Source organism: Candoia aspera, chromosome 1 (genome assembly GCF_035149785.1).
Source record: "Candoia aspera isolate rCanAsp1 chromosome 1, rCanAsp1.hap2, whole genome shotgun sequence".
Taxonomy (NCBI): domain Eukaryota; kingdom Metazoa; phylum Chordata; class Lepidosauria; order Squamata; family Boidae; genus Candoia; species Candoia aspera.
Genome location: NC_086153.1, coordinates 322,393,035 through 322,417,493, shown reverse-complemented (window position 1 = coordinate 322,417,493; position 24,459 = coordinate 322,393,035). Strand labels below are relative to the sequence as shown.

Below are 24,459 nucleotides of genomic sequence, written 5' to 3'. Positions count from 1 at the left end.
CTGACATTGGTGGATTAAGAGGTCCTTCTTGTGCAGGAAAATGATACCCATTCATAATCCTCTACTCTGAGAACCTGGATAGCTTTGATCCTCCATCAGCTGCAACAGAAAGTTCTAGTTCGCTAATTCTGTTTGTTTGCTGCAGGTGATATCCTCTGCACAATGCTTGTTTTGTTAGTTAAGTACATAAAATAGCCATCCCCAGCCTGGCAACCTCCAGAAATGTTGGAATTCACACCTAGCATGGCCACTCTCAACCCATCGGAAGCTGAGGCTGTCCTACTGTAACTTCTTAAAAGATCCAAATAAACTCAGCAGCTGCTGACTTTTCTTCTTGCTTTGCTATTCCCTACTTTGCTTCCACTTGTCATGCCCTCTCCTTTTTGCAACGGTAAGGAAGAATATTACTGGGACAAGGCAACCAAATGTGAGGTGCTGACCATGGCAAGTTTATGTTTGTTCAGGAAGGATGGACATCAGCATAGGGTGGCTTATTCAAGGGCCCACAAAATACAAGAATTGACACCATAAATGGGAGGAGAGAAGGGAAATAGTTGCTGTAAACTGTGATGAGAAAAAGATGCAATGAAGAGTGCTGAAGATATGTGGTCCCCCCCCCCCAATTCCCAGGAAACGTTTTACATCCATTCTGTCCCCTTTTTGTGGCGGTGCATAATGCACAAAGGTTTTATGGAGGCTGCTCAGATACTAGTAAAACAAATATCCCACAACTCTGATACGATGTTCTTCTGCCCTACCAAAATGTACAAGAACAGCTTATTCCTTCTCTTTAAATATTTTTGGCCAGCATTTCCCATCCTGGTATCTTCCAGTTGTGCTGAAACAGAAGATCCCAGAACTCATCCAAGCAGAAACCACTGTTTTTGGCAATACCAACAATGCATTTTGTGTGGATATTTACAGAACTTTAAAATGTTATGGTTTCTTGTGGTTCCTCCTTTCTCACGATCAAGGACAGTGCATTGGTCTCCAGAATAAGCCTTCATTTCTTTAACCAACTCCATTGCCTCTGTTTGCAGGAGAAGAAGGGACACAAACCCAAGCTGAAACCAGCAGCCAAGAGAGCCACACACAGACCCGCTGTGAATCTTGTACATCTACATTCCTCAAGATCGTCTGGGGATTTCTAATTATTTTGTCAGTCTCATCCTCTTGGGTTGGAACAACACAGATTGTCAAAATCACATACAAGAACTTTGATTATCCATTTTTCATGACTTGGTTTTCTACAAATTGGAATATTATGTTTTTCCCTGTTTATTACTCTGGACATCTTGCAACTGCCCAGGAAAAGCAGTCTCCAATGAAAAAATTCAGGTAGGTCTATAACAGTCTTTCCTATTTGTTTGGACTTCAGTCTTACCACTTAAAAGACTTTGACATCTTTTCTTCATTCAAGGAAAAAAAGAGATTGGGGCAAAGTTTTGCAGCTATATCGACTTGTGCAAAGAACAGTTATTCAAAAAGTGTTCTCATTTTCCCTTTCTTTCTCTTTTACATCCCTGATAAACTCTCCTTTTTTGTTTTTCAGAATGTCTTTAAAAACCCCTAATATATGGCTGATAGATATTTTTATTAGGACCAATGAAAGCACAAAAGAGATTTGAGAGTTTTCCAGAACTCTTTATGAGATAAAATGTTACAAAAAACAGGGAACAGGAAGCCAAAAGAAAGTCCAAAATTTAAACTACTGTAGATGTTTTAAGTTATGTAATGAATCAACACAACTATTATTACTTTTTTTAAAAAGTATGTGCACGTGTGTATTAGAGACTGCATTTTAGCCTTTTCCTCCTTCTGGCATCTGGAAACTAAAGCTCTAAAGGAAGAGGGGAGTCATTGTTCATGGTAAAATAGCATGTTGCATGCAGAAAGTCTCTGGTCCAGGGACTGGTGTTCTTGTAAAGTAGCAGATGACAGGGAGATTATTCTTCATCAGGTAGCTTGAAGGACAGTAGCTACTTAACACTACTTGGTGCTAAATTAATGTTTTTTTTAAACTAATAATAAATAGTAGGGATCAACTGCTTGCTGTTTTTTCATTCAGAGCAAATGATCACCAGCATCTGCATCTTGGGTGGGAAACTGACAATTTCTCAAGCTAGCAGGATGTTGTCCTAGATGTTTCCCTGGAGCATGATCCCATGTCATGATGAGCTCCCCTCTGCTCCAGATAGGATGCCCCAATGCAATATCTTCCCCCTCTGGATAGGATTCCATGAAGTCTGTTTTCTTTTTCCTTTATCAATCTTCTCCCAGGCCATTCTGGCACAGGCAACCTTCAGTGGTTATGCCTTGGGCCACTATTAAACAGACAAGCCTTTAAAAGGCAAAGCAGCCAAAATCTATCTTGGTTTACCTGCTAGCTTCTCTCTTGCCCAACACCCCAAGCCTAGCCAACTGTCCTCTTCACGTCCTTCCTCCTAGAAAAGTTTCTGTGTAAGTGCTCATTTCTTTAGCCCAACATTTTCACAAGCCAATATCTCAGCCTGTGCTTTTCAGAATACCAGAGCAGTATGGTATGTGTGGGAGGTCAAGTGGTAGGGTGGGTGACAATGTTCTACTTTTTCCATTCTCCTGCATGGAAATACTATGATCCCAAGTCAAATAAGCAAATTCAGATTAAAAAGAAATCCATAAACTGCAAACCTAAAAACTTTTCAAGGCAGTACATCTAACTGACTTCTGAGAAAATATGATTCTTTTCTCACATTTGAAAACCTCTGCATCAAATGTCAAGTTTGCCTCCATATTTAGGTGTGAATTGTTATGATTCAGATATTTGCAACTGAATAGCTGTATTTTAAATTCCATTAATATTATCTTGATTCAATTTCTTTCACTTAGACCATAATTGCAAGCAAAATGCTGGCTAAGAGTAAATAATAATAGATTTATAGATCCTAGCTGGAAACACCTTTACCACATTCTGTACATAAATACTTTCATCTTTCAGATCAGACTCTGGAAATCAATCTAGTTCTGCACATTTGCAGGAAAAAAAATACTATTGTCAGTCCTGATTGGGTAGAGCATATGTCAGAGCACCATCTGCCTCCAATCCTGTTAAAATGTGTGAACAGATCAACAGATAGGTGGACATGTCATGATCTAAAATAATTAAAACTGGTCAGCCATTCTGATGTATGGGATGAAGAGCAAGATTAAAAACTAAAACTTATGGCTGCCATGGAACTGCAAAACTGAGAGGAGGCTTGTCCCCAAATGATTGATCTCTTTTTTATTTTTCAGGGAATGTAGTCGGATCTTTGGGGAAGATGGTCTGACATTGAAACTCTTTCTTAAAAGAACCGCTCCCTTTTCTATTCTGTGGACTTTGACTAATTACCTATACCTGCTGGCTCTGAAGAAGCTGACCGCCACGGACGTCTCAGCCCTGTTCTGTTGTAACAAAGCCTTTGTCTTCCTGCTCTCGTGGATTGTCCTGAAAGACAGGTTCATGGGTGTAAGGGTAATGACCTAGGCAGTTTTTTAAAATCATTGTTTCCATTGCCCATAATTCACTCCGGAGTTTTAGGATAACCCTGATGCTCCAAAGAATGCATGTCACGTTTACGCATTTCTTGTTAGCTTTCCAGTGAGTACTATAAATGGGAGGGGATTATCTGATTTGCAGAAGTTGTTCCGTGCAATGGAGAATTTGGAAGTGGCTATAGGATTCTCTGAGTTTATCTTCAGCAAACTGCCACCATGAAGTCACCTTTTCATATGATTATTTCTGTTTTCTGTTGTCATGATTGCTGCCCTCTGATGGTGATACTGAGATACAGTCACAAGCAATTCATCCATTAAGAATTAATGCATAATTCCATATCTTGCTTTGGAGTGCATTTGGGACGTATTATTATAGGAGAATTACAGGGAAACATTAGACTTCTCATTACATTTAACTTCCAAAGCCTGTTTGTATAATCTTATATTCTTATTATTTGCCATTATAATAGGGGGATGTAGAATAAGAGTGCTTAATTTTATTATTTTTAATTATGTTCCAAATTTAGAAACTACTTTTCAGTTTGCATTCCTGAACATAGCATTTTACTTTTCCCGTAAGAGCAGCAATCCCATTCACTTATCTGGAACAAAGAAAAGAGTGGATTTGCAATACTGTTCTGGTGGGAAATAGATTAGTTCTTTGCCTCTAATCTCAGAGACAAGGCAGGCTTTGCCCTCTCTCATCTGCATCCCAGATGTCAGTCTGTTTACTTAATTTCATAGAATTGAATGAAAATGATTGAGAACAGCAGTTTATTCTTTCCTTTGTTTGCAAAGCTCCATCCTGGTTTCCACCACAATGTGATAGAATTTAGGCAACTGGCTTCACAGTCTGGAGAAATATGTAGAATGTCAACTAAGCTATAGTGGGCATGGTTTTTGGTGGTTGGCGTGGGGACCCTTTTATCTTTAACTGGCAAATAAGGGCACTCTCAATTATGTGAACTGGCAGCCTAGATCACTATACTAAGAATGTCAGGAGGGGAAAGAAGGAAAGACTAGTCTCTTGTCCACTAAGTTCACTTGAAGGAAAAGCACTTTCCCCCTACAAATTAGAATCAAACTCTCCAGTGGAAATTAAAATAAGGGTGCATTTTTAAGTAGACTTAGTTGACAGGGCTGAGTTTTGAAGGGAAATACATGTTGGTGAATGGAGTGTTTTGTGTGGGAAGATGGACATATAAGGTGCCTTCTGAGATAAAACAAATCAAATAATAAATGCAAGCCAAATTAAGCAATTAAATTACAATAAATGCTACTGATAACTGGAAGGCATTGGAGGGCGGGGCACATATTTCATTGAGAAAAGACTGGGCCTTTAAAACTGGCAGATACAATTACAATATGCAGATCATCTTCTTGCATTCCCAAGCATAGCATGAAAGTAAAATACCCTCTTTTGGGGGGTCCTATCCAATATTCTCTTTAAGCACCATAATAAATGATGAAGGGTCAGCAGTTAGTCAGATTTAGCTGATCTCAGAAGCTAAGGCCCTGGTTATTACTTGGGGATTCCAGGTCTTTTGTCTAGACTGGGAAGTCAATAAAAAACCCTGGAAGAAATCAGTGGAAAACTACTTCTGTAACACTGCCAAAAACCTGCTTGGATGCAGTCATCAGGAGTTGAGTTCAACTTGAAGGCATCTTTACTTTTCAGTATCTGAATGCAAAGCGGCTGTTACCAACATAATTGTATTAATCTCGTCTGCATGGTTCATCATTTTAGCTCATTTTTTCTAGTAGTATTTCAGCAAATAAATCATATCACATAACACTAATATTCCATTTGGAATGGGGGAAAAAAAACCCTATCAGTGTCCAAAACGGTGCCAAAGCTGAGGCCATCACTTAAAGCAAAACAGGATCGGTCCTCTCCAAATATCAGTTGTATGCACTGGTATCAGTAGAATTTATTTGTGATTGGCTCATTACATAATTAGCTAATTCTCTAGTAATCCATGTATTATTTGGAAGCAGAACCTGATCAAACTGACAGGACTCCCTTTGCATTGGTGGGAAAGGGCAGACATAAACATTCTCAGTTAAAGACTAAGAATCTAACCTTAACACGTTTAGTCTTTATTCAGTGGTCTGTCTGGATTTTACCATTTTACCTGGATATCCAGGGCTGACCTAGGATTTTTCATATGCAAAGCAAAATCTCTGAGCTATCATCTTCCTGCCAGATTGAGCCACCTAAAAGTTGGCTACTCACTTTCTTAGATTCCTCCATCCTTCTCAATTTTGTCTGCTCTTCTTGGCCTAGGATCTTCTCCTCCTCCTCCTTCAGCCATTGCCTCCTCCAATTCCATTCTGAAACTAAACAGAACCACATCCCCCCCGCCCCCCGGTCTTATTTGCCACCATATCTTGCTGGTACCAATGTGATAGTTGATCATCTATAGCAAAGCAAGCCATGCCTCTGTTGTAAGAATTTTCTGTTATTCCCCCAGAAGCAAGCTGTTACTTCTTTAGCAGTAGTGCCGGAGTGGACAAGCCTTTTCTTTTCAGGAGGCATTATTGTAGTTATGAGGTTCAGAGGTTTGCAAAGGAAGAGGCGTTGTGATGTCGCTGGAGAAGGCTGGGGCCAGGATTGTGGACAGGACCTTCTGTTGGGCAGGTTAAAAAAGTCAGGTTGGGGTGTGTAACTGCACAATTGAAGCCCTGCCCCTTTTCTCATGTGTCACGTGCAATGCACATACAAAAGGGGTGGAGCTTCAGTCACAGAGTCGCAGTTGGAAGCCTTCTTCTACAAATGCCTCTGATTTGGGAGGTCATTTTGAAAAGTAAAATGTTAGATTTGACAAGGCTTAATACTTCTAGTTTACTTACTCTTTAAAAAGAAAGAAGCTTGCACCACTGCATTAACTTGGGAGGCTCTGAGGGGCAAAAAAAGGGGCAATGTTTCTCACCTCTCTCAGAGGAAGTGGCAGTTTCAGCTCTTGGGAACCTTTATCATAAAGCGGACAGCCCTTAAATGTTGCTTCTGTTGTTTCTTGCCTTTTGCAGACCCATCATCTATAGGCACAGGGAACTAAAAGGTGTCTAATATGTAAGACCATCTATAATGCCAATAAAAGTTTGATTGATTGATGTAAGACCATCTCCAGTGGGAATTTGGCTTGGGGGAATCATCCCAGAGCTCCTAGCTATAGATTTGAGCATACAGTAGTCCCAAACGGGTGCATCTGGTACTGGTGATCTCTCTTGGACACCTCAAGACTGGACTTATAACCATTGTTATGCTATTGATCATTACATAAGTTACTGCTATTAGTTGATTTCTGAGCCATTAGGGACAGACAAGAGAGCCAGTTTGGCGTAGTGGTTAAGGCAGTGGGCTAGAAACCCCACCTTAAGCATGAACCCAGCTGGGTGACCTTGGGCCAGTCACACACACTCAGCCCTAGAAAGAAGGCAATGACAAACCACTTCTGAAAAACCTCGCCAAGAAAACTGCAGGGATTAGTCCAGGCCATCGCCAGAAGTCAACAACGTCTCAAAGGCACCAAAAAAAAAGTGGGGGGGGGACAAAGTATCAGTTAAAGAAACAAATAAAGCAGCACATTGTGAAACAAGTATTGGGGACACAGGTTCATGCACATTGCTCAGTTTGTTAGTGATTGGAGCAGCTTATCAGGCCAACAGGTAAATGCACCCACATTCTCAGAGTGAGAAGGTCCCCCTTCAACTTCCTCACAAGTAGAAGCAACTGAAGAGGCAATTTTTTTGTATGAAGACAACCCATGCCTCTGCTACTGTTTTGGGTAGTGCACATCACAATGAATCACAAGCCAAGGGTAGTATTTGCTCTTTTCAGAAAAATACCTACAAGTTGTGCTCAAAGGAGTTTCCAGAATAAACCTGCCAGTCTGTTCAAGGGATTTACATCTGGAAGCTAGCTAGTCAGGCAATTATAAACTAGCATTGAGCCCAACATTCTCATGCAAGAATGTGTAAGTTCAAATTGGAAGTAACGTGCTTGCATTCTCCAAAGTTGAAGCCTTCGCAGGGTATGAAAGTGCTTCAGGGTTCATGGAACCTGATTTACTAGGATGATGGCAGCAGCAAGGATTTTTCAAATTGAAAACAACAGCTAAACTTGCTGGGCTCCAGTGATATAAGTTATCATTTCTGCCTCTTTTAGTTCCATTTCTTAAGCCTCCTGATGTGTGGCAGCTTCTAAGAACTTCCTACATATTTCTCACGTGCCCTTTAGGTGTGACACTCTGTGGTTTGGATTATTAACTTAATCTATTCCATTAGATTATTAACTTAATCTATGGCAGAAATCTGCTTCTGGAAGAAAAGGGTTAAACTCTAGGACCTGCAGCCATCCCAGATCTATCATTCTTTGTCAGAATGCAAGAACATACGTTCCTTCTGCATTTGGTTCTTAGTGCAAACCTTAGATTTCCTTATCTAATTCATAGGAGTGTTCATTAAAGAGCAAAGTAAATTGGACAAGCTTGAATTGGTATAATCAGTGGATTAATCAATAAAACCTGCAGTTAATTAATTAGCAGAGGCTAATTCTAATTTGAAGGATAAATTTTAATAGCTGGTGCTGAGAGGTAAAGTACACAGTGGTTTTTAAAGTTTTTTTTTAAGCTCTGGTGTGCTACTGTAATAGGGATAGTGTGTATGTAATGTATCTAAAGCTAGATCTTCCTTTGAAGCCTGAAAATATTGCTTCTCACACATCCTTTGATATCTCCAAAATGGCAGGTATACAAAGGTTTTTGTAAAGTTGAAAAATGATTTAAGCGTCACTGATAGGTTTGATGGATAAAATGCAGGTAAATAGCACTAGCAGCTCTAATATCTGCACTCCCAAACATTTCCTAGGATAAGCCATCACTGTTTGACACAAAATTGGGGTATTAACGTATTACTCTTGAGATTACAGAAGCATTGTACGATGCAGCATGTAGCAAAACTCACTAAAATAGAAGCTGGGAGATAGTATGTGTGTGTGTGAGGGAGAGAGAGAAGATGAAGGTGGGAAGTGAAGTTCTCTAAAGATTTTTTAAAAGCTTTCCGTATGATTTTTTTTCCCCCTGTGGGTTTCTGCCAGAAATAAAATGACAGATAGCAGGAGCTTGGATCTGTAAAGGGGAAGTAGGGACAGACTGCAGTTTTAGCTTTCTGCAGTACCTTGTCCAAGCTTTGTTTTAAAGATTTTTGCCATCAGTATTGGTTTTAATCGAGTGTGAGCATTAACTCAATCTGGACATAGAGGCCCTATTTTATTGAATTGGACCAACTGGTCAGCACTTTTTGGGTGAATTCACAGAATATACTGAATTCTAGCACTTGGTTAACAGAACACAATTGCTGCGTTCACATAACATGCTATGCCTAACAGTCACACAACATGCTAAGATTGTAGCTGGGTCCTCATCACATACTGGACTACAGTACAAACTACCCATTTTAGCATCCTCCAGTAGGCTGTACGATCCCAGCCGTGATATGAACACATTGGGTTGGGGAAATAGAACCAAGTTAAGGTGGAGCTATAGGTGAGGGTGCTGATTTTCGCAGCTGTGAAATCATCCTCCTTGGGTCACCTCTCAGTGATATCATCTCAGGATATCTAGGCAGCTGGAGAAGAAAGGAAATGACTCTTTAGAAAGTGGAGCTACTTGTCTTTCCAGCTTCTTGAGCTGATGCTCTCCAGTGCTGTTGAGTTGCCACCCTTCCTATCCTGAGCTGCTAGTGGAATAGTGGAAATTGCATCATCATAATCAGCATTGTCATCACCACCATCATTTGCCCTAGTAATTGGGATGGGTTCCTAAGTTTGTTAAAACACTTAAACATTTCTAAAAGCAATTTTAAAAGGCAGAAATTAAAGCAGTACAAATAGGAAAAAAACCACCATTGCAGTAAGGAGTATGCATTTAAAAAATAACTGCAAAAATGCAGAGATGTAGAGATGTCCAAGAAATAAAGCATCTTTGGCAGAAAAAAGTGCCATAGCGTGGACACCAGATGGGTCTCCCTGGGGAGGGCCTTCCATTAAGTGGATTTCTACAACCATGAAAGCCACGTTCCTTAGTCCCCTTTCTCATTTCACTTGGTGGTGACAAGTGGAGGAGAACCTCCAAAGATGACAAAGAGCCCAAGCAGGAACACCAGATCAGGAGAATGCTGGGTTGAGGAGAGCAGGTCTCTCTGATTAGTACTGATTTTCTGGAGTCTCTAGCAGATATTCTTCCCATTATCTACTTGTATGTTTGTCCCATGAGAACAGATCCTTTTATTTGGAGATACTGGGGATGGAACCAAGGATCTTCAGCATGTAAGACAAGGCACGTGCTCTAACATTAAGCTGTAGTCTGCCCTCTAATATGTTTCCCCTCATTCTTGGGGGTTCATATCCCCTGCCTTGTATGTGCTTATATGTGCTTGGGACAGCCGCATTTAAAGGAACAGGTCTGCTACCAGCAATGTAGTTAATTCCTGATCATATACCCAAAGGAAAACAGGTGTGCCCTAGCATTATCTGAGAAAACATTGGACAAGCCTTAGCTCACATTCATCATTCAGTTTTCTTCTTCCAGTGTGGCCTTGCAGAGAAGCAGCACCTTAAATTCACTTTAGCTTGTTACTTAACAGTATTAAACACTATGAATTTAAGCTGTGGTTTACTGATAGAAGCTAAGATCAAAACATATTCTTGAACATGGCTTGCTCCAAGTGAAGTATAATTCCCAGGTTGGCTGTAATAGTCTGCAGTTAGTTTCTGCACAATTAGCTGAAGTACAGTCACTCATATAGCGTTAAATTGTAGTTTAGCACAGGCTTCCTCAATCTGGCATCCTGCCAGATGACAAGTCCCAGAATTCTCAGCCTGCACAGACAATGGCTGTGCCTGTTCAAAATTCTGGGAGTTGTTATCCCAAAGTGTTGGGGAGCACCAGACTGAGGAAAAGTGATTTAGCATAACGTTGGAACCAGTGGAGTTTGGGACTATTTTCGGTCTGCTTGTGCTTTCAGTTGAGCTCGCCGTAAGAAGGGAGTTGCAGTTTATTCCACTGTTGCTTTTTGCTGATGAATGAACCCGCCTGTTTTGTGTTTTTGAGTCTTACTCCCTAGAGCTATAATTTCTCTGATTACACAGTGGTGACCAAGCAAAGTTTATGGCTGTCAGCTTGTGAAGCAAACTAATCTGATCTTGAAGCAATTCTGCCTGAATGGATTTCAGTCTAAAGTAATCTTAGAAATAATCCTTTCGATTTTCAAGACAAGAGAACAAGGTTGCAGTGAAGTCCCTCTCTGGGTGACACATAACCTGTATGACTGTTACGGCGTTCTGTTCCCATCCCATGTCCCCAAGTCATCTTTTTATAGTGAGCTGAGCAGATTAAAGTGAAAAAGTAATACCTCACACACACACACCCCCCTCATCACGGTTCTTTCCAGATAATAAAGTTTCTCTACATGTCTTTCCTTTTGGATTGCGCAGATAGTTGCCGCAATAATGGCCATCACTGGAATTGTTATGATGGCCTATGCAGATGGTTTCCATGGCGATTCAATTATTGGTGTTGCATATGCAGTTGGGTCTGCCTCGACCTCTGCGCTGTATAAGGTAGGTCATTTTCTTACCATTTAATCCTTTCTAAATGCAGGCATATACCAGCAAAGTGAGATGGGTTTAAAACAATGCTTGTGATTGCTTAATTCACATTCTGAGCAATGTGCACTGGAAGAAAGTTACAGCTAGATAATTACTTGGTGGCCCCCAAGGATTCAGCTTGGCTTTCCTTTATCGAGTCTTAATGAAATCTCTATTATTCCACAGCAGCAAGATTAGCGTCTATGAGTCTCTTATTTTATGTGCCACCACTTTATTGGCATTCTTTGAGAATGACTATGACACAGAAGCAGAAGAAAATGTTGGAAGCTAAGGATGATGTTTTCAATGAAAGGGGGAAGTTTTCAAGAGTGATGTCTTTGTCATTCTGCTGTGATTCCCCAGGAGATCTTGGGATTTCCTCCTGATTCTATGTCGTACTACTCTCTCCATTTACTTTTTAGTATAAATCAGAACTTTTTCTTCTAAAATAAAGGTGGGTTGACTCAGCCTGTAGGAGCTCAGCCCCATTCTTGTGCTCCTCAGAAACTCATCTGATTTCAGGGCGCAACTGTCAAAAACTGATATTGTAGTTTCCTGCCATTTCAAGGCAGTGAACACACAACAACTGTACTGTAAACTCTAAAACTGCCCTCTTAAAAAAAAAAAAAGGAAAAATTGCCCAATGAAAATCCATGATGTAGTCCCAACTGCTTTACATCATAGCCCCACCTTCTCTGGCCCCTGGCACTATGTCCAAACTGGTGCCTTTCAGATGTTTTGAACTACAACTTCCATTAACTCCAGCTAGCATGGCAGTTAGGGGTTCTGGGAGCTGGGATTCAGACTTGCAGGGGGGCGTCAGATTATTTTTTCCTTGCTTTTTAAAAATGTATTTTATCACTTTTTAATTAATAATAGAAACAAGGTTATTAATTAATTACTAATAGCAACAACAATAATGACAAATAATTTCCATACTGATCTTCTAGTAGGGTATACTAATTGACTTACCATTGATTTTAAAATGGTCAATAAAAAGTGAATGCCTATCCAATCAATTCATTAGAAACAACTATATGAAACAGATGGCTGCATCAACGTAGCAGGAATCACAAATATATTCAAGCAGCAGTAATACCTAAAAGCCCATAAAAATGTAAAATATTTTCTGTTGAGGGGACTTAACAGGTCTCCACTAGAAGGGTATCTCTTACAGGCATCCAGTGAATAACTTGGACGTTTGATTATTGCATAGATTTAGATTTAGCAGTTGACGTGAATTAATTCTGAATCCTAAGTGAAAGAGAACAGGCGGTTAATTCAGTTCCGAGTGTGGCTGCCAGTGATTTCCTGTTCTAACTCCTGCCACAATCTGATACCGTCTGAAGATTTAGAAGGCTCTTCAGAGGCAGCTCATGAAGAGCACTTTGCAGTAAGCAGTCACTGAGATTAGCAAGCTATAAATGATAGTTGCCAACATCCTGCTCTTCTGATGAATATATGCCACTTTTTCACACAGCTCAGAGTGATCTACATGAGTAAAGATAACACACAAAATGAAACCTTCAGCCCTCTTGGAGACAGAAGGAGGTAAATAAAAATAATACAGGAGCATTTGTTGGTCAAACTTCAGTAGGCTCATAGCCATCTTAATAAGAGACGCTCTTGGCCATCACCATCCCTGAGGCCCAAACTAGGTGCTATATATAAGCACATTTAATTAATATACTAAACATTTAGTGACCAGTTATGATGAGAACAACTCACTTCAAGTTGTGGTGATTGGAGAAAACATTGTTTTGGCATTGCTACCTGCATGTCACATAATTTTTTTAGCAGGCCCCTCCTCTTGTTGGGTCTTCAAGGTAGGTTGGACTACAACTCCAGTAACTCCAAGCTGGCAAGGTCTTTGATAGCAGGTTGGAGATGTTAAAAGTAATTCAATTGTCAATAAAGGGCTTGCCTTTACACAGGCAAGTGACCTGTGAGCCCCAGACTTCAATATGACATAGTTAAACACACACATGCATAAAAAACTGACATGAGATTAATGAGTTTCATGTAGTTCCATTAAACATTTCTGCTACAAATCCTGAGAATTGAATCAAATAGATTCTCCAATTTTCTTACAGGGAATTAAGGAACCTGACAAGCTTGTTTTGCAACATGGGATCTTACTACTTGACCCACTCGTGTGTCATTCCTTTTATTTTTTCTTCTGCTAAAGAAATATTTTGATAAATACATTGTGATATGTGGTTTTCCTTTGAGGCTTCCCACTGTGCAAGAGAAAACCCTTTTCTTAAACCCTTAAGATCCAGTGACTCATCATTGCTGAAACAACTGTAAGAGTGCAGGGCCAAAGATGAATCTGAAGATCAGTCTTATAAATCCAACCAGACCAGAGCTAAACTGAAGATCCTGGCAAAGGTGGATAGCTGAACTTGGACTCTCCAACAATGGATCCCTGCTGTGTAATTCCCATTCATGCTGCGAGCACTTCTGCATATACTTTGTGATGTTCTCAGTTGTTCTCCTTTCTTCTTTTTAGGTTTTATTTAAGATGTTTCTTGGAAGTGCCAACTTTGGTGAAGCTGCACACTTCATCTCTACCCTTGGCTTCTTCAACTTGATTTTCCTTTCCATCACTCCTATCATTTTGTACTTTACAAAAGTGGAATACTGGTCACCTTTTTCAGCTGTGCCGTGGGGCTTTCTGTGTGGAATTGCAGGCCTCTGGCTGGGTAGGTGTCTGAACAAATGCTTCAGTATTCCAGTGCGTCTTTCAACTTTATTTGCAGCCGAATCCTTGGATGGTTTTAGTTTACCCTCTGCCAGATTTTAAGAAAATCTAGCCTTTTCATTAAATGCAATTACATCACATTTCTGGGTTTCTTTTCAGATAGGAGAGAATTTTAGAGGAGGAAAGTTTAGTACTAAAATGCCACTTTTTTTTTTTACTAATTAGAAGTTTCAAATTCATTCATATTATGTAATTCGGAGTTTCTTAAAGAACTCAAATGCAGAATTGTTGATCTAGCAAATATATACAGTGTGTGTGTGTGTGTGTGTGTGTGTGTGTGTGTTCCTAAAATTGGTTCGGGTACTAGAAGAATGGCAAACAAAGATGATGGGACAGGTGAGCCTGTGGGATATGCCACCCTGAGACATTGTGACAGATGGCAACTGAGAGAAAGAAAAAGGAAGCTGCTGGGACACTGGCATCAGCAACAGCGGCTGCTAAGAAGAGGTACTGGGAGCCAGAGAGCTGGAACATATTTCATGGGAATGTACTGAGAGAATGGGAGAAAAGAGGCAGCGGGCATCAGCCATGTCCTACATTTGATTTGGTGTCATCCCAAACCTGGAATAAGCAAAGTAGTCTGGGCTTTGCTAACTCATGGCTGAATAGTAACAGTTTAAAAGAGCTTCCAGAATAGAATGGTTTATTCCGAATTTGGAACAAAGTGTTTTTCTTGTTTTATGCACATCTTCAGATTCTAGTTCCTTGTTTCATGATAAAAATATCCAAAAATAAGTAGGAAGATATTTCACCCCTCCATGTTATTCCGTCATTGATTGCTAACTGGCCATTCCTGAGCATAGGAATTATAAAGTTCAATTTCATTGAAACAACTGAACTAGAAATCATTAGAACATTTAACATAATTAATCATGGATGGAACGGAGGCAGATATATATCTGATCAATGCAGCCCAGCTTTGTTAATAAACATTAAGAGAGTAACAGAATTCAATTCTAGGTTTTTGTTTTCTTGGTGACAATAATGAAATAGTTTGAGGTTGCTGCCTGCTGTGTTTTTTAACTTCCCAGTCAAGGCTAGTGATCTGGGTTTCCTGAAGATCTTCCACCCAAATGTTATCTAGATGAGCTTTTTTCAAGTAAAGATGGTCTAGGTGCTGCTACCTGCTGTGACTTAGTGATCTTTCACCTTTACTTTCACAATTATCACTTTTCTTTCCCTCCCCCATATAAATATACATGTGTGTGTGTGTGTGTGCGTGCATGTGTGTGTGTATATATACATACACATACACGTACATACACACACACACACACACACACACACTGGGTATTACAAAAAAGAGATAGTTTGGGTAAGTTTATTGGAATTTAAATGAGTTAATCTCAACCTGGCATGTTGTGATGTGGTTATTATGCAAGATTGTTCTTCACGTTCTCCTTTTCTGTTTTCTTTTATAGCTTTCAACATTTTGGTGAACGTTGGTGTTGTGCTTACATATCCAATCTTAATATCTATTGGGACAGTACTCAGTGTTCCTGGCAATGCAGGTACAAACTATGGGTCGCAATATTTTGATATTTATTTATTTATTAAACTTCTCTGCCACCCAACTTGCATACGACAACTAGATAGATAGATAATAGATAGATTATTAGTTTCTTCTGTATCACTTCAATAGATCTCCAGTACTTCTTCAGAGGAAACACTAAGTTCTTCATAAAAAGTTTCCAAGGAATGACATAGAGAGGGGATTACCATCCTAGTGCAAAAGGAATCTAGATTAATCAGGGCAACCAGAGAAAGTTATGAGAAATGCTGAGAGTGAATTTGACTGGATATATACCTGTAATAGCAATGCGGAAGACGGTTGTATTTTGAGGAGTGTAAATGATGTATTTTGATTTCTCCTTCATATTAAGAAAATGCTAGAAGTTTAGAGTTCATTCTGAGCTATGTTTAGTTGGCTTGTTTTTACTTTTACTTAGACGGGTTGGGGGGGAAAAGAAAACCCCAAGATTGTTTATATTAGCACTAGCTTATCTGTATAGCTTCCCAGGCTCTTGGATTATGTCATAAACAGGTGCCCCAGACCCTGGTAACTATCCAGTCAAGGTCAGATCCTGCAGTCTTGGTACCATGGAAACTGGGTTATGAGGTTTTAGTGCCAGCCTTTGATAAAAACCTTAGGATTGCCTCCTGAGTTTGGAGCTTGGCCACAGATCCTGGTACCCAGTGCTGTGTGCAAAATTGGTTTGGGGACTCTCCTGTCATTTACTGGGGCTCCCAACAGCTGAGGTGAGATTTCTTATCATCTGGCTTGGTATGCTTTCTTGTGTTTCTGTTTAATTTGCCTGCCACAGTTAGACAATAAAGCTTAAAGCCTCCTTACTTACTGGTGTGATCATAGTCTTTGGATCTAAAAAAACCAGTTGGCTGGGTACCTGACCACTGCCTGGACATTTGGCAAAACAACATCTCTTCAGCATATATTGAAATTCTAGTGGAGACAGAAACCAAATTACTCCCAAGCACCATATCAAACCCATCTGGCTCTTTGCTTCTTTGACTTTGATCCCATAGCCCATTAGCCTCTAAAAGTTCTTGGAAGATGTAACAGCCTCTCTTCACCTTAGACCCTGTCTGAGATGTATTTTGCCTATTCCTCAGCCAAACTGATTTTCATAGCCTATGTAGCTACAGTATATAGCTGTCTCCTGATCTTCAGTGGCTGAGGCTCATGAAGTCAGAATGTCTGTGAAGTTTCCACAGTGCTTACCCCAAATCAGCTGGTGGTAAGAGCAGATTTCTGTGAGACAGGCAGACTTTTATCCTAAGTCTAACTAGAAAAACCTGGATACTGAAAGTTCCATCTTGCCATATTGTGTTCTATCATTGCTGTGATTTCAAGTGAACAAAATTGGTGGTACCAGTGTATCCTGTACTGCAGATTCAGCGTGAGAGAGTGAGAGGGCTGTTTTAACAAATTAGGGACCCACAAGTCAGTCACAGATTCTTCTGCTGAATTGCAACTCTTGGGGAAACTGTTACTCTCTGGGAGGATAGCTATGCAGTCTGTCACTCCTCTGATTGATGGTGTCCAACAAAAATGGTGACCACCATCCAAAAATAGCATGGAAACAGATTCACTTTTGACCCCATGCCCTGAAAAATTATTAAAATTGTCACCCCTTTTGTCTCCCACCCCGATATAAATGGGTTGACAAATGGAGGAGGGATATTTTGACTCAGCTTCTTTTCATTTCTTCTCACTGCAGCTGTTGATCTCCTCAAACGTGAGGTGATTTTTAGTGTTGTCAGATTGGGAGCCACCATCTTCATCTGCCTTGGTTTCCTGCTAATGCTTCTCCCTGAGGAATGGGATGAAATTACATTGAGATTCATCAACAGCTTAAAAGAGAAGAAAGCTGAAGAGCATGCTGAAGACATTACTGATTCCAGCCTTCACTTCAGGAGCAGGAGTAGAGCTAATGGGACGGTGTCTATACCGCTGGCTTAGAGCTGGTGACTTCCTGATTGCACGACCATGTATATTCTGTGAATATGATTTAATACATTTTTCTCACCCACCTGTATACTAAAAAGGACAGTGATAATATTAAAACCAGGGATGGATTATAAATTTAACACTCAACACATTAGTATGTAAATGGTTTACATTTGTACACTTATCCAGGAGTAGGTGAAAATAACCACAATAAATTCCTTTTTTAAAAAAAATCAAAACAAAGCAAAATATTTTTTGTACTTTGTAAGAGGATTTGCAGGAGAAAATATATTTAAATCAAAGCCACAACTCAATATAAGAATTAGGCATATAGATGTTGATGGCTTGTAGCAGCTTTGTTATGCTCATTCACAGGTGATTCAGTCATTGAGTCTATGAAAATCCCCTCGTATTTATTGTGCTGAGTTGTGTGTAGTGTGTGCAAACACCATAGCAGGTTCCTCCAGCCTATTACCCTCCAGCTCCTTTGGAAGTTGTGGTCACAGCAGATCTAGAGGGTGTAAAGTTGGGAAAGGCTGCTCTGGGAAAGAACAAAATTGTGATTTCAGTTTTGCTACATGATCCAAATCTTTTCCAGTTCTGGTTGCTTAATTCTGCTACAACCATAAACATTCCAGCTTTGTTCAATTACTAGCCATAGGTGTCTGCAAGGAGGGTCAAGTGACAAAATGTGTGTTGTGATAATCATAATGCAAACCCTGTGACCAACATACTGTACACATTTGTTTTGTCATCACAGTTGGTAGCAGGTGCGTATGTGACTAACTGAGCTATAAAGCTTAGTCTTAAACACTGCAATTTTCCACACACATACACACACACCAGCGAATGGCTTGTATCATGCTTTCTAGGTTATCATGCCATCCAAAATGAAATTGTTACAATTTTGATTTCTGGAAACCAGGAAGCCTTGGAACCTAGGCTTCCAGTTTCAAGAAACCCAGCATGACAGTTCTTTGGATGTCACATTCTAAGCCACAAAGCTTGGATAAAGTACCATGCACAACTTAGAATGAAATGGCAATAATCTTGTGAACTACGCTTTACAGGGTGGGTGATGGCATTTTGAAATAAAAACATCAAAATAAATCTGGTCACCTTTAGATCTGTAAATAATTCTAGAATTGTGGAGTTGAAAGGGCCATTTAGATCACTGAGTGATCTCACTTCTCTGTGCAGGAATCCAGATTAAAGCATGACCAATGGCTATTGAGCCTCTGCTTGAACACATCTAATACAGGAGACTCCACCATGTCTTTCAATAATCGGTTCTACTGTCAAATTGCTCTTAACTGCTTGGAAGTGTTTCCTTTATTCAACTGGAGTTTGCCTTCTTGTAACTTAAGACCATTATTCCACGTCCTCCATTCTGGAATGATTAAAAAAGCAGGTCATGGGTTCCTTCTGTGTAGCAGATACTTGAAGTGTGCCATCCTCTGCCCCCTTAATCATCATTTTTCAGAGTTAAAATACCTAATTCCCTCCATTTCTGCTTGGTTTCCAATCCCCTGTTCATCCTCATTGCTCTTCTCCAAATCTGTTCCAGTTTGTCTGAATCCTTCTTAAGGCCTAATATCCAGAACTGACCACAGTACTCAAGGCAGGGTTTAACCAAGGTAGAATAAACTGTCACTGTGATTTGGAAACTGAGCTGATGCAGCCTAAAACTGCATCTGCCATTTCTGCTGTGGCATCAAACTGCCAACTCATATTCAGTTTATAGTCAGTGTGCACCGCTTCACTCTTGGAATAATCCTGTTCTCATGGCCCATTGCCAACTCCAGGCATCATAGTCCTTCAACCTTTAGTGAGTGGTTTTTTTGTTACTTCCCTTCCCCACCTGCCATGGTCCAATGCTTTATCCCCAGGGTTCCTATTTCTGTAATTACAAATATGCACATTCATTGCATTGATACAAATAATTTCACATCTGATTTGGATCACTGTCTGAAAAGATTCAGAGTTGTACAACTATTGGGCGCAAGACCACCTGGACAAAGGAGAAGGAAATAACTATGTATAACCCCTTAATGACATGTTGCATTAAACATTCTTGATTATTACAAGGTGCTAAGTCAGCCTCAGAGCCAGTCTGGTGTAATAGTTAAGGCATCAGGCTAAAAACCAGGAGACCGGGAGTTCTAGTCCCGCCTTCGGCACAAAGCCAGCTGGGTGACCTTGGGCCAGTCACTCTCTCTTGGCCCTAGGAAAGAGGCAATGGCAAACCACTTCTGAAATCTTGCCAAGAAAACTGCAGGGACTAGTCCAGGCAGTCACCAAGAATTGGACATGCTTGAACAGCAGGGGAAAAAAAAATCCAGCCTCAGCTGTGGAAACTCACTGGGTGACTGGGACAGTCACTCTCAATTTAACTTGCCTCACAAGATTACTGTTTTGGGGGGAAAATGGAGGAGGGACCACTATGTGTACCTTGAGCTCTTTGCACCAAATAAAACAGCGAACTAAGTTAATCTCAGTAGTGGAAATTTGGTATACCTTGGAAAGCTTACATTTTGGAGTCTTTAAATTATAGACTATTTCAGTCTTTTAGGACAACCGCAACAAAAACCCTCCAATAGGCCCAATACTCTTACTTGTTTCATAGAATATTCCTGTTTCTTTAAATCTCTAATTTTAAACTGAGAAATATTAAATCTGTTTAATGAATGAATGAATAAATAAATACATAAATAAATAAATGCAGTGGTAGAGAATGGGGCCTGGGTAATAAAGGGACACTGAGCCACCTGTGGCGCCATCTACACACATGGTACCAGGCAATCTGATGGCAATCAGAAGACCCTCTTCTTATGTATTGGGGGGGCTGCTAAGGGCTGCGCTGACAATATCACCTAAATGGGCAAGGCTGAAATAGCAAACGGGGAGTGTTAGCATTTGAGGGCAAATAGCGAATTTTGTTTCGTTTTCATTTCTTTCTTTTGGGGTATATGTTAAATCTAAAGAAAGGGGCACATCAGTTTTTTCTGTTTCTTCTCCCCGAACAATGGGAAACCAGGCCTTGTTTCTCAGTGGTTTACTGTTGACAAGTGTTGCAGTTACTTAGGTTCTGGGGAAACCACAAAAATGAGGTGGGGATCAGATGCATCCTGGAAGTCGTGGCTTGTCCATCCCTGTGGCATTTTATGCACCACGGAGGAGCCTCCGAGCATCTCAGGAAAGCTTTTGGGTGCAGTTCTGGTTGTTGCTGGAGCGGCTCCTGCAGGCTTACAAGGCTGAGCTCAGACAGAGGCTGATTTGCCCCATACGTGAGAAAAGAACCAGACGGATTCTCTTATGCAGGCAAAACTCAATCATCTAGAAGTGCAGAAATCTGCTAACTTAATTTTTTGTCAGACAAAACTGCCTCTGGGCTCTAAGAATAGGAAGAAGAGAAAAGGAAAATGCGGTTTGACAAATGAGGCAGCTGCAATATTACATTTTTTGGCACGTAAGGGATGATCAGCCTCTCTGAAAGCAAAACAAAACGTGTTGTGAATAATGCAAGCTTGAGAACTATCCCAGAACTTAATGCATTTCTGAAAACGCAGGAAATAAGCCATCACAACAGCCACTCTTTTGCACAGGAATGAACGCGCAACCGTTTATTGCTGTTGACATGCATCTTCTCTTAAAGCACTCTATTGATGAGGTTGAGCTTATAAGGAAAGACCCAATGAAGTCTATGACACCTCACAATGTGCCTTCTAATCTCCAAACAGCAATTACATATATTTCGTCACTTATTGTGACACATCATGTGTTGCTGCTACAGCAGCATCCTTAAAACCTGAAATGAAGGTTGAAGGAAACAAGTCTCAATAGCTTGCAAAATCATCATCTATACATCTTTATTTGATCACAGCACAGAGTTGGGGTGACTTAGGAAATACGCAAGGGTGCTGTGGGTGGAACTCCAAGGCCTGGTCCTCCAGGGGAGGCTGTGGCACGTAAGGAAAACTGGAACCCTGCAAATAGATTTGGCGCCTTATGTCCTTATCCCTATCAGGCAACCAACTGCTGAAATTCAAGGTTGTGTCCTGTCCAGTTGCCACTTTTTAAACCTTCCCAGTAATAAATAATTGCACATTCAAGTATGTTTTTGATAGTTGAAACAACTTGATTATTATATCTGATGAGTTAGTTTTTGCTGTCAGGGAATGAGTAGTTGGAGCTCATCAGGGAGTTGCATGGCATGATTTATGATTCAGGGTTTGGGCCTGAATCCTAAGGCCTCTTGCTTCCAGTCCAACACTAATCACTGCAGTGGCTGTATTTACACAGTTTGCAAAGCCATAATGTGGTTTGCTAGTATGTGGTGTAGCGTGTTGTGTGATCCAACCATTATGGTATAATCATGGCTTTATGTTGTATGTAAACCTAGCTAAATGTGTTCATTCAGCAAGCCATGATTTAACAGGCTGTGGCGTCATGATGTGTACCCAAGAGGTGAATGAAAGGATTTCAGCATTTAAATGGCAAGGATGCACAAATAGCATTGGCTGTTGGATCAGGGTTACAGTGCTCAATGCTATGCTCATTTTGAAGTCAACCCTACAAAATCCAGCAGGATGTAATTCAAAACAGAAATAAGATTGAACTTTCAGCCTTGCATTATAATATTAAGCAGTTAATTGGCTTGCTGCATTGTAGGAGGAGGACCATGTTAGCCTATTTTTTTTCTGACTAACAAATTATATTAAAAGGCATACACTATTATGAGTCATGAAAGCTTATGCCTTTTAATACAATTTGTTAGTTGGAAAAAACTAACGTCCGGACTCTTTCAGATTTCAGCTGAACAATCGTTTATGAACAGCCATGCAGAAAAAGAAAAGGCATTGCTTTTATGTCAAACACATCTGAGAGAAAATACGTAGTCCTTCACAGTGAAACCCTTGAAAATAAAGATGTAAAGCTGGGTGTTTTAAGCTCATGCACACTGCTTAAAAGCACACTGAAAGCTCCTGATCTTATGGTAGAAACACTCAATTCTGGAGCCCAGCATGCTGTGAAAGGACTAGGGGTTTCCTGCCTTCCTTCTAAGATGGTCTCCACACATGGCACCCCCATAATCTTTTCAGCCCCCCTTTTCCCACCTCCAGGAAGTCCCCCTCTAGCCCCCAGCAATAATCTCCACTCAGCCGGGAATGGAGAGTTATCCACAGAGTCACTGCTTTGCAGTATCATCATGAAGTCTATGAAGCGTGAAGAGAGTTTTCATGTGGGTGAGTAACCTGTACTGGGGAAAGTCAGTCAGAGTGATGCAGTTTGTTTCTGCCCTTTGCAGAAGAGCTACAGCGATCCCTCATGGCCCTCCCTAACCGTCAGCACTGGAACTAGGGGGGAGTAGCAAAAATGCCAGACAAACCATAGACCCAGTGAAAGTTTATGATGGGGACCGAGGCTGACAGAACAGAGAAAGCATCCTGAGACCACTGATCATTTGTCCATCTAGTTCAGAGGCAGGCCCTATCCAGTATAACGCCCTTGGTGCCCACCAAATTCCCTGTGCAATCTGACTTTTGAAAAAATTCTTTAATCCTAAAAAGGAACTTAAACAGAAAGCTGGCATATGTAAAACTGTGCAGCAGGCTTTAGTATCTCTTCTTTTAGGCAACATCAAAGTTGGATACCTTTGGGGTCACATATGGTCCACAAACCTATTTTTGCAGTCCCCAGAACAAACCCAGATTATACCAGTTAAATTCAGTGGCAACCACTGATTTTCAGCTCTGTGATTTTTCATGTTTTGGGAACAAAATAAGTACATTAAGTCCCTATGAGACTTAACAGACTTTGCAGATCATTTAATACCGGTTGGAAAGCTGGTACAAGACGCGGGGCTAGCGGACTTTGGCTTGAAACACCAAGGTGCTTCAAATGTTCTTCAGTTGGAGTGCATCCTCCCAGACAGGTTTCTAGCCCATAGGATTTGCTTTTCAGTTTCACTAGAAGCAGAAGAATCACCCACCAGAACCCAGGGCAAAAATACACATTTAAAGTTACACCATTTTGATCCCAATAATGGGTGCTATTAGTACCATGTACCATGGGGATTACAGCCCTGAATTTAATTGCAAAGACATCTCTTTTAAGGTAGCAGTGCCATGACCTACCTGCCAGAGTTTCTGAGTTGCTGAAATGGCAATGGTGAAATCAAGTACATTTCCTGCTTCAAGAGTGTTAAGCTTACAAAGCAGCAGAAACTGTCAAGCAGCAGTAAGCTATATAAACAGGCAGCAAACTCCATACTCACCAGCCATGATGATGCTACCTAGTCGGGTAATGAAATGTCTGCAAGCAAACAACCAGGCTCAAAGAGCACCAAGGACTCCACAGTTCAACCCTGAGCTACAGCTATTCTATTCTATTGGAACAGTAAGCTACAGTAGATTGAGAGCCAAATATTCCCAATTAGTTGTAAGCATGATCAGAAGTCACTCCAGGAGTCAAATGAGAAGTGAACCATCAAGCAATATAATGATCCAGGGCAAATATCTGAAACCAGACCACCAAGGGAAAGACATCCAGCAATGTAGAAATAAGACCATATAGCAGAAGAGACCCTGACATTTTTAGTGCTGGCTACCAGAATCTGAGGCAAAACTCTTGAAAGCCCCAAAGCCTATTCACTAGAGCATCTATAAAGCAACCCTCCTTTTGAGTAAGACCTTACTTCTAAAGTCTTACTCAAGAAAGCCTGTTTCCACAGTCATTATCTATGTATGTACTATTTGGATTTCTCATTTTTAAAGCATGTAAACCAAACATGGCATTCCAAAATTGAAGAGCCGTAGTAGAAGCAACCACTGTATCAGGCTGTTTGGGATTAACTATGCCTTGGTGAAAGGAAAGAAGGGAATGTTCTCAAATTTCTGTTCTGTGATTCTTTACCCTGAACTCCCAGAATGCTTGGGGTTAATTTAATATTCAGATTAAGTAAACCAGATACTCATTCTTTCCTTTGAGGAATCTCCCAGACCAGGTCAATGTTTAACTGGACTCACCAAGTGTGGTAATGGGAAAAATTTATAAAGGAGT

The 24,459-nt window shown here is 40.5% G+C and overlaps 1 protein-coding gene across 2 annotated transcripts in view; it reads left to right on the top strand.

The window, feature by feature from the left end:
- Nucleotides 1-17,551, top strand: part of SLC35F4 (solute carrier family 35 member F4) — a 149,269-nt gene extending 131,718 nt beyond the window's left edge. For both annotated transcript variants that reach the window (XM_063290500.1, XM_063290501.1), the window contains 6 exons: nt 1,044-1,338; nt 3,274-3,493; nt 11,012-11,137; nt 13,677-13,869; nt 15,350-15,439; nt 17,168-17,551. In XM_063290500.1, coding sequence (XP_063146570.1) covers nt 1,044-1,338; nt 3,274-3,493; nt 11,012-11,137; nt 13,677-13,869; nt 15,350-15,439; nt 17,168-17,409 — 1,166 coding nt within the window. In that variant the 3' untranslated portion in view covers nt 17,410-17,551. The remainder of the gene's footprint in view (nt 1-1,043; nt 1,339-3,273; nt 3,494-11,011; nt 11,138-13,676; nt 13,870-15,349; nt 15,440-17,167) is intronic.
- The last annotated feature ends 6,908 nt before the right edge of the window (nt 17,552-24,459 follow it).